General features: G+C 39.7%; 1 protein-coding gene across 1 annotated transcript in view; it reads left to right on the top strand.

Annotated features, from left to right (window-relative positions):
* DCUN1D2 (defective in cullin neddylation 1 domain containing 2) overlaps window positions 1-17,390 on the top strand; it is a gene marked incomplete at its 3' end in the record, with an annotated part of 30,293 nt that overhangs the window by 717 nt on the left and 12,186 nt on the right. The window contains exons 2-4 of the mRNA XM_014467415.2: window positions 6,166-6,382; window positions 10,979-11,147; window positions 15,561-15,691. Coding sequence (XP_014322901.1) covers window positions 6,166-6,382; window positions 10,979-11,147; window positions 15,561-15,691 — 517 coding nt within the window. The remainder of the gene's footprint in view (window positions 1-6,165; window positions 6,383-10,978; window positions 11,148-15,560; window positions 15,692-17,390) is intronic.

The raw sequence follows: 17,390 nt of genomic DNA, 5'->3' as shown, positions 1-17,390 counted from the left end.
TGATCGTGTCACAGACCACCCCACTTTTCTCGAAACCTCCAAGGGCTCCAGTTATCTCCTGATAAACTCTACACTCGGAGTGTGAGAAGAGGCCCTGTGTCGGTAGTCCTGCTGTGGGGGACCCCGACCTCCACGTTCCTCCCGCAAGGCGATTGCCGAGACTATCTCAGAGATAACGGGGGGGCCCATTTCACTTTTTTAAAAAATGGGGCGGGGGTGCGATTTGATCATGAATTCCATTTTATAAAAAAGCCTTTGGATAACTCTGGAATGTTGGTGGTCATATCTGTTCTGAGAGGGAGATAGGAAGTTGTAATGATTGAGAGCAGAAGCGGTGAGGACTTGAGCCAGAGATTGTCTGTAGGAATAAGGGGGAGGAGGAGAGGGAGGGGGGAAGACTTTTATGGAACTCTTCAGAAAGGGAGAATAAAGGAAAGAAAGGACTCAGCAGTTTCTGGCTTGGGCATCTGAGCAGATGGTGAGATTATTCAGCTAAAAAAAAAAAAAAGAAGATAGAGGGAAGAAGAGATTTGTGCGGGAAGACTATACGATAGTAACGAGGGGGAAATAGAAGGGTCCTGTGGTTAGTTGGAAATAGAGATCTGGAGCTCGGAAAAGACGTCTCAGGAAATGTCTGATTACTTTGAAATGTAGTGGAAACCATGGTTATTGATGGGTTTCATCACTCATTCAATAAACCCAGTGATTTCTCTTGGCGAGGAAAGGTCGTGCCCAAGATGTTGGGGGTTTGATGGTGAGCGAGCCAGACGTGGGTTTGGTGTTCTGACCCGTGTCCGGCTAGCAGGGGAGATAAGCACTAAGCATGCAACTATTTTATTACAGTTGGGATAAGTGCTAGGGAGTGGCACAGGTTCCAGGAACTCTTGTGGGGGGGTGGGTGAGTGGTGTCCGATGCCAAGGCAAGGGAGGCTTAGCCAGAGTGTGAGCCGAGCTCTCGGAAATGAGTGGGATGCCAGGCACAGCCAGAGGTGAGCAGTACTCCCGGTGGAAAGAACAGAATAGGTGGCAGGAGGTCTGCCTGGCGACAGCACCAGGAGCCAGGGGAAAGTGACACAGCAGGAGGCTTGTAAGGGGCCTGGAACCAGATTGTGCAGTCTTCTAGGGCAGAAAGAAAATGTTAGTCTTCGTCCTGATGGTACCAGGAGGCCAGTGGGAAGGTTCCCAGCAGAAGAGAGCTAGTCCTGGAGGAATGTGTAGGGGAAAGAGTGGAGGCCTGAGACAGAACTTCAGGTTGGGAAGATTGGCCAAGAAGGAGCTGAAGACGGTCATGTCAGGGAAACGGGGAGATGGAAGAGAGTGGTCATAGAAACCAAGAGGGGGTGGTCAGCAGTGCAGCCAGGAGGCACTTGCTGACTTAGGCAGGATGTGGCCCCCTCAGCAGGCAGAGACCACTCTCTCCAGCGCTTAAGGGGAAGGAAGGCTTAACTTGCAGAAGAGGACGGTGCAACCACTGCCGAGGCTGGAGATGCAGGAGTGTGAAAGGAAACACTTGAGTTTACCACCACCCCCAGCGTGAAACAGAGTCCAAGTGACCAAGTTTATGTAATTAATTTGATCATTATTGTTGCCCTGGCAGCCCTAGTAAGTTGACCCTAAGAGAAAATTTGTTGTATTAGGTGGAAGGGCATTCATTGTAAGAATAACTTGTGTGTTTTTTTTCATTTTATGTGTGGTTAAGTCTTGATGCCCAGATTATGTAAATGATTTTTTCACAAGGTCATAGTTAAAATGTTTGAGACTTTTTCTATAGGTTAGAGATTTTATTTGCTGTTTCTACTGGTTATCCAGGTTTTTATTTCAAGAATTGTGTACATTTAATATTCTAAAACAATGAAACATAGAAAATGTCCCTCTCCCCCCTTAAAAGCTACCATTAATTTAATTCTCTTGACAGGGTAAGCTCTGGTCCTGCCAATTTATGGATTTAGTGCTGTTTAAATAGACCAGAGCTTTCTTCTTTCCCCTATAATGAATTCGTTTATGAGGCTTTTTCTTCTAGACAGCTTTATGCCAGTTCCCTTTTTTACAAATTGCAACTTGCAGTTTGCAAATTTAGCATACAATCTTTAGACTTAGCTTAATGATTTTTGTTTTTAATTGCTATTATTTTGCGGAGAAACTTGTAATGGGTAACATCAAATTGTTGCAACTTTAATGACAGTTCCCTTGCTTTTCATTCTAGCCAGAGACTTATGGGCTATACTTAGGCCCATGGCCACTGTTGCTCATTAAGAACTAGCACCTTCATACCACTTAGAGGTTCAAGGTTGTAGGATCTGTCTTATGACATAGCAGTCACTTGGAATAGATGGAAGAGGGATCTATTTATTTCTCTTAACTGCAGGTCTACCCATTTTGTAACTTATAGTAACAGTTCAGACCACTTTGTGGGCCTGGGTCCATATACTCCTGCACCTCTTCCAGGGTTTTCAAAAAGCATTCTCCTTTACACGTTGATATAATTTTTTGTCACATATTAGGAAAGGCTTCAAGAGCAGATTATCAAGAAAAGTGCCTTGAGATCAGGCATCACTGTATCTTCCAGCTGTCTGTCAACACTTGGTATGGGCCTACCAATTATATAAACTGGTTAAATAATTAAGTTACCTGACAGTATGCTACTCTGTTGATTAATCTAGAAGGTTCCCAGGGCACAATTGGGGAATTTTCTTTTGTGGTGGGATCTATATAACATAAAATTAACTATTAAAAAGTAAGGAGTTTTAGTTGCATTTAGTGCTGTTTAGTACAATCACAACGTTGTACTACTATCACCAGCTCTGTATATTTCCAAACATTTCCATCACCCCCAAGAAAATCCCACATTCATTAACACTCACTCCCCGTTCCCCTCACTCCAGCCCCTAGCAGTCACCAATCTGCTTCATTCAATCTCTGTGGACTTGTCTCTTCTGGATATTTCATAAAAATGGAATTATTCATTATGTGACCTTTTGTGACTGACTTCTTTCACTCAGCATATTTGCGAGGTTCATCCACATCGTAGCATCAGTACTTTATTTCTTTTTATGACTGTGCTTCATTGTGTGTATATACTGAATTTTGTTTTGCAACCATGACAAAATTTTTAAATCCAGCATTGATGGCAATTTCCATAATAAATATATCATGGTTATTTTTAATGGTGTGCCATTTTGAGATTGAACATCTGTTTCTATCTTAAGCTTTCTGAGGTAACGCTTGGCTTTGCCCACCCTCCCTTGGGGAGACTATCATAAAAAGATGCTAGCTTTATTTTTATCAGCTCACTATCAGAACTTATGGGATCTGCCCTAATTTAGATGAATTTGATCTTACCAAAGAATATATCTGGAACTCTTTTTTCTAGTTCTTTCCAAAGGCTCAATTTCAGGAAATAATGTATAGAATACATATTCCATGTATTCACCCTAGAATATAGATCAAGATTGTAAACTACAGACCATAGGCTAGCTGCCTGTTTTTGTAAATATAATTTTTTTAATCCTCACCTGAGGATTTATATTGATTTGAGAGAGAAAGGAAGGGAGAAAGAGAGAAAGGAAACATCGATTGGTTGCCTCTTTTATACACTCTGACCAGGAATCCAACTCACAACCTTTTGGTGTAGGGGGTGATGCTCCAACCAACCGAGCAATCCGGCCTTGGCTGTAAATAAAGTTTTATTGGTGCACAGCATGTGCACTCATTTGCATGTTGTAAAGGGCTGCTTTCACTGCAATGGAAAAGTTGAGTAGCTGCAATAGAGACCAATCAGCTCCTGATCTTGCTCATCAGTTGTTTGTTTGTTTGTTTGTTTAAAGTGCATTTATCTGCATTTTAAAAAATTCATTTCAGAGAGAGAAAAGGAGAAGGAGAGATAGAAACATCAATGATGAGAGAGAATTGAGAGAGAATCATTGATCAGCTGCCTCCTGCACACCCCCTAGTGGGGATTGAGTCTGAAACCCAGGAATCAAACCCTGACCAGGAATCAAACCATGACCTCCTGGTTCATGGGTTGATACTCTACCACTGAGTCACACTAGCCAGGCATCAGTTTTTAAACGGAGTTCCGCCTTCCCCTATCCTCTGAGGAACCAATAGATGGGCTTAAATGTTCTGTGACAACCCTGAAATTATATGCAAAACTACATGTACATGTGTGTACCACATGTACCACATATGTTTTCCTAGAGAAAGTTCTGTGACTTTCATCAGATTCCAAATGGGACCAAACACCCAAAATGATCAACATTGTTCTTAGTAGCCAAATCGTTAATTTTCTGTGTTACCCTAGATCAGTTCTCAAACGTTTTAGTCCCATGGCCCCTATACGCTTTGAAAAATTATTGGGACCCCAAAGAGCTTTTGTTTATGTGGGTCGTAGCCATTGGTATGTTCCATATTAGAAATGGAAATGGAAAGTTTAAAAATATTTATATACTTAGTAATAATAAACCCATATGTATTTGCATTGCATTACCTTTTTGCAAGTTATCTTTAATGTCCAGCTTAATAAAAGACAGGTTCTCAAGTGTTCTGCATTCACCCTGTTGTGATGATAGCACAAGCTGTGCAGCCTCTGGAAGCCTCTAGAGTACACCAATGAGAGTGAGAAGGGCGGAGAGTGGCTTGGAATCATTGTGGAGGTAGTTGTGTCATCATGGATCCCTGGGGTCCTCAGACCATACCCGGAGAGCAGCGTACTGGACTGCACTGTCTGTGCTCCTGCTGAATTATATATGCTGTGCTCTTTTGGCTTCAGCATGCGCGGAGGGTGCCTTAAGAACAGCTCTGGAAGCTTGCCCTGCTGTTCGTTGTTGGCATCTTGGTGAGGAGTTGGTCTGGTACGAAGGGGACGTTGCGCACTGCCCTTTCATGAGCAGCCACAGGGGACCCTTCCTTTGGGTTTCAGTGCCAGGAGGAGCTGTGTCTCTTCTGGGCCACTGGTAGGTTTTTTAATCTTAGAAAAACAGATTTTCCAACTAGTCCTATTTTCTTCTCTGCTCTGGCAACTGGGAAGCTTGGAGCTTAATTTCCAGCTCTTGTATGTGGTGTGCATGTCTGTATCGTGTCCTTGGCTTTCTTATTTTCCTTTTCCCCTCCTCTCAGTTTCTTCATCTGTAGCTTGTTTTCCATTTACATATGTTTGTAAGTTACATTTTATTTTGTGTTTCTTTAAGCTGTCTCATCTTTTTTAAAACAAGATTGAGTTTAAATTCTCAATTAAGTAAAAATGTCCCCCTTATGTGTAAAGTATTAGCATCTTAGATTGAGTCCATTTTGGTTTACAGAAATTAGTGAGTCACTTTTATTCCTAGTATCATTTTAATCAAGTTACTTTAGATAAATGGAAACTTTACCATCCTATATCTGGAAGTATTAAGATGTTATTTTGTTTCATTATATACTATATATAGTACAGTTACTTGGCAGTTTTGCTATTTACTGCCTCACAGCCTCTGCCCTATTTTTCTATTTTATTTCTGTCTCATGTACACAGACATTCTTGCTATTAGTATCATATTCAATTAGTCGTAACAAGCTTTTTGTGCTTGCTTTTGGAACTCTTGTAAATTTTTTTCACACTATGCTTAATTGTGTGTGTATGTTTTGATCAATGTGGTACTGCCGATTTTAAAATGGGAAAAACTTTAAAAAAAAAGATGTTTTCGAACTGGGAATCCCTCTTCCCGTTCATTAGAGCCTGAAATTAATTGTAGCCAAAGAGAACAGTTGGGTGGCAGTGATATGGTCAGGCCTTGGGTCGAGTACCCAGCCTCATTTCATCAGGGGCCTCGTTATTATAAAGAGGGATTTACTGAGACTTAGGGAAAAATAAGGTGCTCATGCAAATTGAAGTGGGTAGAAATCAGAATGTAAATTTTGTATAAAATGTTGATTCTCATCATGTTTTGAAGATTAGACTTTGCATATCTGTTGCTATATAGATGCTGTCGTTTCAATTTTCAGAAGACTGTGAAGTCTTTTTAACTGACGAAGAACAAGCCTTTGTCTTCCTGTAATTCTGAAGTGAAGTTGAGTCACCCAACAAGAAAAAAAAAACTAAGTCCAGTTAAAATATAGGCATTAGGAATAGAATGCTGAAACAAACCTCTGGATTGGCTTCATTGGCTTTCCTGCTTCTTTTGCATCCCAAAGCATAAGCTTAAATCATCTCAGAAGGACAAGGTCCGCCAGTTTATGGCATTTACTCAGGCTGGCGAAAGAACTGCCATCTACTGCTTAACACAGAATGAGTGGAAACTAGACGTGGCCACCGACAACTTCTTCCAAAACCCGGACTCATTCCACAAGGAATCCATGAAAAACACAGTGGACAAGAAGAAGCTGGAGCAGCTGTATAACAGGTACAAAGGTAAGGGGTGACGGCGACAACAGGGCAGACAATAAAGAACTCGCTTGCATCCTAGGGAGCAGACAGTGTTGTTTCTTGAATTTCTGATGCTGTGTTCAAAAGACCTTCATCATGCTGTTCCTACTCTTCCTGATACCCAGCTGCAGAATCCAGTTTAAATGGAATTGTGACTATTAATCGATGTAGATTATGGGTGGGATGAGAAGAGAGCAGTCTAAAGACTGGTTGGCAGTCAGCTCTCCCTACTGGGATCACTAGTGGCAGGGGATCCATCAATAGTATAGTATCATGGCCAGGTGGCTACACCTGTGAATATAGTGCTTTTCCCCAAGCAGTTCCATCTAGGCTGAATATTGGTAGTGAGAAAGTTGTTTAAAAACAGTACCAAGAATGCCAGGCCAGTCATGGCTCAGTGGTTGAGTGTCGATCTATGAACCAGGAGGTCACAGTTCAATTCCAGTCAGTGCACATGCCCGGGTTGTGGACTCGATCCCCAGTGGGGGATGTGCAGGAGGCAGCCAATGAATGATTCTCTCTCATCATTGATGTTTCTGTCTCTTTCCTCTTACCTTCCTCTCTGAAATAAATGAAAATATATAATAAAATGAATAAATAAATAACAGTACCAAATCATAAAAATAGTTCTGATGTGTCTGGAAAAGTCATCCATCTCTTAACACAGTGTAGTAGTGTTGTAATACTGAAACAACTTCAGTTATTGCATGAGCTTTGGGAAAAGCTCTTACTAAAGAAACTTGTGTTGGAGCTTGGGAACAGTTGTTATTTTTATTGAAATCAACACCAAGAATGGGGCTTTCCATATCAAAATACAGCCATACTGCATTCTGGCCGGTTTGGTTCAGTGGTCAGAGAGTAGGCCCGCACCCAAGGAGCCCAGATTCCATTCCAGTCAAGGGTACATACTTCGGTTGCGGGCTAGATCCCTGGCCCCAGTTGGGGCGCGTGCTCGAGGCAACCAATCGAGGTGTCTCTCTCACATAGATGTTTCTCCCCCTCTCTTTCACTCTCTAAAAATCAATGGAAAAAATATCCTCAGATGAGGATTAACAACAACAACAAAAATACAATCATATTGCATAAATAAGTCTGCATTAAAAAAAAGTCTACGTGTTGAATATATACAGATTCAAATCACTTGGCAGGCTTTTAGATTTCATATGAAATGTCATATCTGTGCTGTGATGGGAGAGGCAGCAAGATTCAAGAGTTTATTGAGGGTTTTTTCTTCTTCTAGTAGTTTCTAAGGCAAACCCTTTTATTTCCCAAACGTAAAACAAAACAAAACAAAAAACACTAATTTAAGCAAGTATTAACTCAAACAGTATAACTCCTGTGGCTTTAAATTCTTGTTTATTATCTTCATGTTTTACTTTTGAGAATACTGTGTGTATATTTTAATCTGTCTAGATCTGAAGAATGGATTGAGAATTGCATTTTTTAAAAAATCTTGGCTCAGAAACATATTCTGTGGCTAAAAGAAGATTTGTACTTGTACTTCTTAAAAAAAAAGAACATTATTTTAAATTAAGCGTTAGTGTGCTTTAATTTTTTGGCTGTTAATTGTTGAGCTAATTTTGTAAGTCAGATGCTGTGCAGATTTTAAAATTATTCAAATATGTGCAGCTGCCTTTGAAAAAATACAGTTATATAAGTGAAAATTGTCATTTTTCTTTAGTTTAAACTTCATTCCTTCATTTAATATTATCCATGTAATTTTAGTTATTTAAAGTAGATATATGGTATAATCATGTGGGGTTCTAAAAATAAATATACAGTATTGTTCAAGGACAAATATAATGTTGGTTATGCATTAATATATACAAATGAATAAGTGCTTCTAAAGTTACTTTAAAATATACAATATTATTGTATATGAAATTTATTAAGATTGCTTATTAGGTGAGAGCATTGTAGACCAGTTTTTCTGTTATCCTTAAAATCTATAATGTTAGGAGCATAGAACTGAAAGAAAGACAAGTGAAAATGTTTTACAGAACCTTTGTCCTGTAAACCCACAACAGCAGTTATTTCATCACTAATACTTTTGAAATAGTATTAATAGAATAGAGGTGGAAGGATATTTTTGGTTTCATTCATTTAATCATCAATTTTTCTTTTATATATTTAAAATGTAATACATAGTACTTAAGTGACCAAAATTAAATCTTGTATGACAGAAGTTTATCACACTTAATCTTTATTTAAGTAAAGGAGCTACAGGTTTTCTGTTTCCACCTTCTAAACCAGGGGTGGGGAATGTCCAGCCCGAAATCATTTGGCCTGGCACTGCCAAGGCATTAGGGGTGAGTTAATTAAATGTTTGACCAAATAGAGCAGGCTAATTTTTAAGTTGATAATTTTATATGGCCCATGAATGATATAAATATCCAAATGGCCCTTGGTAGAAAAAAGGTTCCCTATCCCTGTTCTAACAGAATTAACACATACATTATCCTATACTAGAGGCCCGGTGCATGAAATTTGTGCACTGGGGGAGGGGGTTTGTCCCTCAGCCCGGCCTGCACCCTCTCCAATCTGGGACCCCTCGGGGGATGTCCAACTGTTGGTTTAGACCCAATCCCACAGGAAGTCACAGGGATCGGGCCTAAACCGGCAGTCAGACATCCCTCTCACAATCTGGGACTACTGGCTCCCAACCACTCGCCTGCCTGCCTGCCTGATTGCCCCTAACTGCTTCTGCCTGCTAGCCTGATCACCCCCTAACCACTCCTCTCCCAGCCTAACTGCTCCCCTGCCAGCCCGATCGCCCAAAACTGCCCTCCCCTGCCGGCCCGGTCACCCCCAACTGCCCTCCCCTGCCATCCCGGTTTCCCCTAACTGCCCTCCCCTGCCGGCCTGGTCACCCCTAACTGCCCTCCCCTGCTGGCCTGATTGCCCACAACTGCCCTCCCCTGCCAGCCATCTTGTGGCGGCCATCTTGTGACCACATGGGGATGGCCATCTTTGACCACATGGGGGAGCCCATCTTGTGCGAGGGTGTGATGGTCAATTTGCATATTACCTATTTATTATATAGGATAACAAAAGCCTAATATGCTAAGTGTCCTGTCGTCCAGTCATTCAACCAATCAAAGAGTAATATGCTAATGATATGCTAAGGCCACTCAACTGCTTGCTATGATGTGCACTGACCACCAGGGGGCAGACACTCCAACTGGTAGGTTAGCTTGCTGCTGGGGTCCAGCTGATTGGGACTGAGCGAGATGGGCCAGACATGCCCTGGAGCCCTCCCATAGTCCCTCCCTGGCTGGCCGACCTCCTGCGTCCCTCCCCGGCCCCAGTTGTGCACCAGTGGGGTTCCTCAGCCTGGGCTGCGCGCTCTTGCAATCTGGGAACCCTCGGTGGATGTCAGAGAGCCGGTTTCAGCCCAATGGTGGAACAGCCGGTCGCTATGATGCGCACTGACTGCCAAAGGGCAGATGCTCAACGCAGGAGCTGGTGCCTGGTGGTCAGTGCGCTTCCACAGGGGGAGCGCCGCTCAGCCAGGAGCCAAGCTTATGGCTGGTGAATGCAGCGGCAGTGGCGGGAGCCTCTCCCTCCTCTGCGGCAGCGCTAAGGATGTCTGACTGCTGGCCGTCGGCCATCCCCTGAGGGCTCCCAGCGAGAGGGCACAGGCCTCTGAGTGCACAAATTTCATGCACTGGGCCTCTAGTGATAATATATTATGATACACACGGTCTGTCTGAAATTACTAGATCTAGTTTGATGAGATCTTGCTGGGATTCTTCTTTTAATAGATTTTACTTTTTGAATTTCTGATAGGGAAATGCTAACTTTCTTAATTTTATTTCTAAACCAGAAGTGAAGGTTGGGGGGAAACCTGAATTTCTAAGCTGTTAATGTGGATGCATAAACTAAATGATTTTGAAAATAGGTATTGTATAGTAGCATTAGAACTATAGCAAATGAAATCATCGATCAGCTGCCTCCTGCACATCTCCTACTGGGGATGTGCCCGCAACCCAGATACATGCCCTTGACCGGAATCGAACCTGGGACCTTTCAGTCCACAGGCCGACGCTCTATCCACTGAGCCAAACCGGTTTCGGCCTGAATTTCTAAGCTGTTAATGTGGATGCATAAACTAAATGATTTTGAAAATAGGTATTGTATAGTAGCATTAGAACTATAGCAAATGAAATCACTTTTAAAAGAAAAACGGCAATCTTTAGGTGGGGTTGTGATAAAAACTTAAAATACTATGAATACCAATGCAGTATTTTTGTAACAATTTGCCATTGGGCAAACTAAAATTTTGTAAACTTGAATTTTATTTTATTTTAGGGAAATTACATTTTTTGTTAATGATTAAATCTTCTAAAAGAAGTTTCAATGATTTTTTTTTTCACTAACGCCCAGAAACCTAGACTTTAAAAATAGGAGTACTTGCTGGATAAATTATTATTTGTTGCTATCTTTCTCATAGAGTAGAAAATTACAGTCTGCTGATGTATTTGAAACAAGCTTTCTAGAACTATGTAGTAGATGATGATTCTAACATTTCAGTAATACTTTCCAAAATAGTATAACTTTTTTCCTTAATTTTAACTATAGACCCACAAGATGAAAATAAAATTGGAATTGATGGGATTCAACAGTTTTGTGATGATTTAAGCCTAGATCCTGCCAGTATCAGCGTTTTGGTTATAGCATGGAAATTCAGGGCAGCAACTCAATGTGAATTTAGCAAAAAGGAATTTGTAGATGGCATGACCGAGCTTGGGTAAGTAAATTGATCTCAGTTTAAATTTTTCATAAAGGAAGATACTTTCAACATTAATTCTTTTTCAGTCTGTAAATATTAATTTCATATTAATTTATTTTATTTGTGTATCTTATAAATTTTTTATGCAGCTACACTATATTAAGCCTTTGGTCTCCCTTTACTAGTAAATTCCAATTTAAGTTTTATTTCATAATCTTTTCTCAGATTAATTCCTTTTGTAATTTATTTTCTACTTTTTAATTTTTCCCCCCAGTTTTAAATTGACAGTAAGCATCAGGGTGTTTTTGTTTGTTTGTTTTCAGCTCTTCAGCTTATTTCATAATACTGTGTACTAAATGTATAGTTTATTGTGTTGCTATATTAAGCATTAATAAAATGTCGTTTTGATTTTTGCTTGTAATATTTCTCTGTTCTACCTACAAGGTTGGGATTAAAGCTTCATTAATAGCTTAAGATGTTTCTCACTTGTCAGATAAGTCCAAGAAGTAAATGAAAGCACATAACAAATGTCTTTTACTCATTAAACTTATTGAACTATTTCATGAGGTCGTGTAAAAGCCAACTTGCTTGACTTGCTGATATTCTGGTATTTCATTGTTGACAATTTAAACTAGCCTTTTTTAGCTGCTCAAGGAGCTTGAAAGCCTAAAGTAAACATGTTCTTAAGGCATGTGCTTCAGCATTCCAGGCCAGATGGGGGAATAGAGCATTCGTTTTTTTCCCATTAAACTGATGAAACTGTGATATTTGTCAGCCTTGTCTGTTTAAATGATAAACTCTACAAAACTTTGATTTGTAGTGTTATCTTACCATAACCTGGTGGTTTTGTAAAACCAAAAAAAAAAACAAAAGAGAACATTGTGACAATGGTGTAATAGTGTATTTTTTCATGTTCTTTGCACTAGGAAAGCCTAGATGAATTACTAGTACTTTAGAATGGAAAACAACCTATTAAAGAAGTAGTCCATGAGCATGATACTATACACTATCCTATCTGTTAAAAATCTCCCCAAAATGAGAGATTTGGAAATAAGTGCTTCTTATAGAAACACTTACTGGCATTTCTAAGACACTGTCTAGAAATATATTATAAAGTAAATGTTTTAAATTGTTGCCTGTTATCCTGTTAAGTGTCATAACTTTAAAAACATACTTTAAAGATTTTGAGTGTGAATCTTTGCAAAATGTGTTAGATATTTCATGCCCTCTTATATGGAGTATACAGAGTGTAATTTAAGATTACCAGTTAATGATAGTTAATGGTACTGCTGTCCACATTTCACAGGGAAGTTAAAGGTAAAAGCATTTTGTAAATATTAAAGTGCTATGTACCATGCAAAAGTATCATTCATGTGTTCAAAAAGTGTATTATAAAAACAATCTCATTGCTTTTAGGGATGCAGAGGACTGTTGGCTTCTAGTCTAAATAGCACTAAGCTTTAAAGTATACTTTGGCTTTTGTGTCTGCTCTGTTTTGTTGGGGTTTTTTTCACACGTTTTCCTGGCTGTTGACTGTTGACTGTGGCTAGAGTATCTGCCTTTAACAGTTCATCTTACATACTTTAATTGGGAGCTTGAGGAATCTTAAGTAGGCTGAGTAAACTTTATGAAATACCATGACATCTTTGTAAAATCAAAAAAATTGACTGTGTTGCTCTATTTCTGGGTTCTCTATTATATTCCATGGTCTGTTTGTCCTTCACCCAACACCACACAGTTTTGGTTTACCTCAAGCTTGAGTTTAACCAGACTACAGGGCACAAGGTCAGCAAACAAAAATTGATATTATTTCAAAACACTGAATGTAATAATGAAACAAAATAAAATGAATTTTTTAAAATATCATTTCCAGTAGCATCAAAAATACAAAACACCTAGGGTAAATCTAATTTAATATGTGTGCTGCCTCCATAGAGAAAACTCACTGAGAGATAGGAAACCTGAATAAATGGAGAAATATACCTCATTTATAGGTTGTAACACTTTCTGTTTGATCCCTAAATTTATCTATACATTTTATATGATCTCTAATAAGTAGTAGGTTTATGTTTGTAATTTGACAAGCGGATTTTAAATGTATATGAATATGCACGGTCAAGAGTAGCCAACAATTCTTAAAGAAAAAAAGAACAAGGTGAGATTTGCTCTACCAGCTAGTCAGGACTTCAAACTATAATAACTAAGACTATATTGAGCACCACAATAGATAAATATACCAGTGGAACAGAATGGAGGGCCCAGAAACAAATCCATGTATACAGGTACATTGGATTATGGCAAAGGCAGCACTTTAGGAAAGTGGAGAAAGAACATCTTTTCAGTAAATGGTCCTGGGAGAATTGGCATATGGGAAAAAATTCATCTGATCCCTACCTCACACCACACATAAAATTTTAATGGAATGTTATATGACAATGGAAATGAACCAACAATCCAAGTGGATTGTAGATCTCCATTTGAAAGGCTAACGGCAGAATCCTCTAGAAAATAATGTAGGAGAATATCTTTATGATTATTCAGTTGGGAAAGTTTTAAAATATCACCAAGAAAACACTATAAAGAAAATGGATAAAGTGTACTATACTAAAAATAACAGCTCATCAAGACACATCATCAAGGAAGTGAAAAGGCAGCCCATATTTTGAAGTACTTTGAAAATACTTAACTGACAAAGGCTTGTATCTCTGATAAATAAAAATCTCCTATAAAACAATAAGAAAAGGATAACCTAATTGAAAATGGGCAACAGACTTGAACAGGCACTTCACAAAAGAGAATTTCCAAATGATCAGTGAAAAATACAAGAATGTGCTCAATCTCATTCATTGGGGAAGTGCAAATTAAAACTGCAATGAAATAGAACCTCACAACCCACTCTTTAGAGTGGCTAAAATAAGACAGTCACAAACATTAGTGAAAATGTGAGGCAACAGGAACTCTAGTGTACTGCTGGTGGAGTGTGAAATGGGATGGTCACGTTGGAAAACTGTTTGACATTACTTATTAAACTGAAGGTGCACAGACCCTGTGAACCCAGCTGTTCTACTCTTGGGTGTGTCTAACATAACACATGCATATGTGGGCCAGGACACATGTACAGAACATTTTAAACATTCTTTGTAACCAGAAAACTAGAAGCAGCCAAAATATTTATCATCAGTAGAATATATAAATTATAAAATAGGAATTTAATGGAATGCTATATGACAATGGAAATGAACCAACCCCAGCCACACTGTCAGCATAAATGAGCCTCACAAACATAATGCTGGCACAGAAAGCCAAAGACAAAATAATACTTACCATGAGTTCCCATTTAAAAAGTTCAGAAGCAGGGGTAACTAACACACTGCCAAGGAGTGCTTGTTGGAGTGATGGAGGCATAAAGAAGAGCGAGGAAGTGGCCACGTGGAGGAAAGGGGTTGTAATGGGGAAGGGCACACAGCCACACCCCAGGTGCTGCTGCCTGCTGGTTCTCCATTGGCTGGGTGCGGGGCTGGGGGCTGTCCGCAGCACCCATGACAGCCCTTGAAGTTGTGCCTTTGTGCCTCTGAGTGTATTTATTCATGGACTTGCTGGTCTGGATAGTTCCGGCCTCTCCAGGACTTGCTCAATTGTCCTTCCTCAGCCCCGCTCTGCTTGGGTGTGTGGATAAATGAAGTGTTGCTTTTGTTCTCTTCCTTGCTGTGCAATCAAGATAAAAACGACAAATTTTATGTTTTGCTATTTTAGATTCTGCTTTAAAGACTTTTTAATAGCTTAAAGGTTATTGACTTTGGAAGGCAAATTCAATTTTAAAACAATAGAGTTGTGTTTCGTTATACTTGGATATTTTAAATCTAACCCACTGTAGTGAAGAAACCCCTCAATATAGTAGCTAAAGTGCCACAGGTTTATTTTCCTTATGTAGGGACAGGATAGTGGTAACAGTGGTATGGGCTGGGAGAAAGTGGGGTTTGTCACTCTGTCATCTCGGGGCATTGGCCTCTGTTATTGAAGCTGCAGAGTTAAACCATGTTCCTGTTCCAGTTTACACAGAGGAGGGCAAGCAATTTTGTATTTTTTCTTTTAATGACAGCTTTATTAAGACATCATTCACATGCCGTACAATTCACCCATTTACAGTGGTTTTGGTGTATTCAAAGCGCTGTGCAGTCATCACCACAATGAGTTTTAGAGCATTTCAAGGCTTTTTAAGGCTTTTTCGCTAGAGAAAGAGGCCCATGAGAATTCCACCTACCCACCCCGCTTTGACCCAAGCCTCAGGCTGCACCACATCACAGTGAGGCTGAGAACTGCTGGGGATTGGGGAGACCTGTCTCCTCCCCTTAACAAAGCGCTCTCGCTCTCTTTCTCTCCTCTCTCTCTCTCTCTCTCTCTCTCTCTCTTTCTCTCTCTCTCTCATCACAGGTGTGACAGCACAGAAAAGCTGAAAGCTCTCCTACCAAGATTGGAGCAAGAGCTTAAGGACACAGTGAAGTTTAAGGATTTCTATCAGTTTACTTTTACCTTTGCTAAGAACCCTGGGCAAAAAGGTTTAGGTGAGTATAAAATCCAAATTAGTAAAAAGCCACATCTTGAGACTACGTGAACACGATCAACAAGATTTCAGTCCTGCCTGCTGTCATGTTGTTATCCCTCTTTGCATTTTTTCCCCTTTGCATTGCTTTGTTCCATGTGCAGCTAGACCAGTTTGTAGTACCATATACTTGAATACCTCAACCAATATTACTCTCAAATTCTGGGTTTAAATTTTAAAATGTAAATGAATTTGCAAATGCTCTGTGTTCTCTCATATTGATATCTAATTGACTAATGAGTTAGAGAGGTCAGTAATTAATGTCGACAATGGGCACGTTTGTACTGGCCAGGTGTGTGATCCCGCCTGTGGTGTTTCTAAGATGGCCAGGTAACATCAGTCTTGTCCTGGTCTGGAGATTTAAACTAACTTACTTGAAACCAATTGTGATGTGCATTGGATTGCTTTAGTACAGGCCCACCTCGTTTTGTTGTACTTTACAGATACTGTATTTTTAGTAACATTGAGGCAGGACCCTCCACCAGCAAAATGATTATGACTCTCTGAAGGCTCAGATGTTGATTAGCATTTTGTAGCAATAAAGTATTTTTAAACAAAGGTGTGTACATTGTTTTGAGGAAGTATAATGCTACTGCACACTTAATAAACTATAGTATACTGTAAACGTAAATTTCATATGCACTAGAAAACCAAAAAATTTGTGTTACTCGCTTTATTGTGATATTGGCTATATTGTGGGGGTCTGGAACCGAACCTGCAAAATCTTCCAGAGGTGTATGACTTTGTTATAACTTGTGTTATTACTGTGTATGGTACATTCAGAAATTTTTTAACCTGAAATTTTAGTTTAATTTTTTGTTTATTTGAAGGTTTTATTCTGCTTATTTTCTTTCTTTCTTTTTTTTTCTTTGTTTGTTAATCCTTACCTGAGGATATGTGTCCCATTGATTTGTAGAGAGAGTGGAAGGGAGGGGGAGAGATCGAGAGAGAGAAACATTGATGTGAGAGAGACAGGGGCCAGGGATAGAATCTGCAACCAAGGTATGTGGCCTTGACCGGAATCAAACCTGGGACTCTTCGAGGGCTGAATCCAACGGAGCCAAACCAGCCAGGGCAGTTCTGCTTATTTTCATTTGTTTGGCTCTAAGTACTATATAGTTTATTTTTGTCTTTTCTCTTTACAAAAATAAATCTATATTGACCTACATTTTGTTGCCTAATGTAACAGACTTATTTATGTCTCATTCATTAAAATCTCATAAGTTTGGAAGGGAAAATTATATAGGGATTAAGCTGGTTTATTAGAAAGTACATTTTTAAGAAAAGTTTTTATAAATAAAAGCATTATTATAAGATGACAAAAATTAGGTAGAAAACCAGAAAGGGACTTGAAAATTCATAGAAAAATTGATTGTAAGCATTTGGTCTCAGGTCCTGATGTTCACTCATGAATGTTTGCAGGTGTGTGTGTAGTAGACATTCTTACTCTGTCTGACGTTCTTTCCTTCTATCAACAGATACAGGGCAGGTGCAGATTGAGGCAGCAGGCACTTCTCTGTTAGATCAGGGAGATGGGCAGGAAGGGGGCACTTAAGGACTTGTGTTCTTCAGCAGGAAGGGGGACTAAGGACTGTGTCCCACCAGGAAAGGGGCACTTAAGCACTGTTGTCTCATCAGGGAGGGGCACTAAGGACTGTGTC

The sequence above is a fragment of the Myotis lucifugus genome, unplaced genomic scaffold (genome assembly GCF_000147115.1).
Source record: "Myotis lucifugus unplaced genomic scaffold, Myoluc2.0 scaffold_395, whole genome shotgun sequence".
Lineage (NCBI taxonomy): Eukaryota > Metazoa > Chordata > Mammalia > Chiroptera > Vespertilionidae > Myotis > Myotis lucifugus.
Note: the sequence above shows the minus strand (reverse complement) of the source record. Positions and strands in the feature narration are given on the sequence as shown.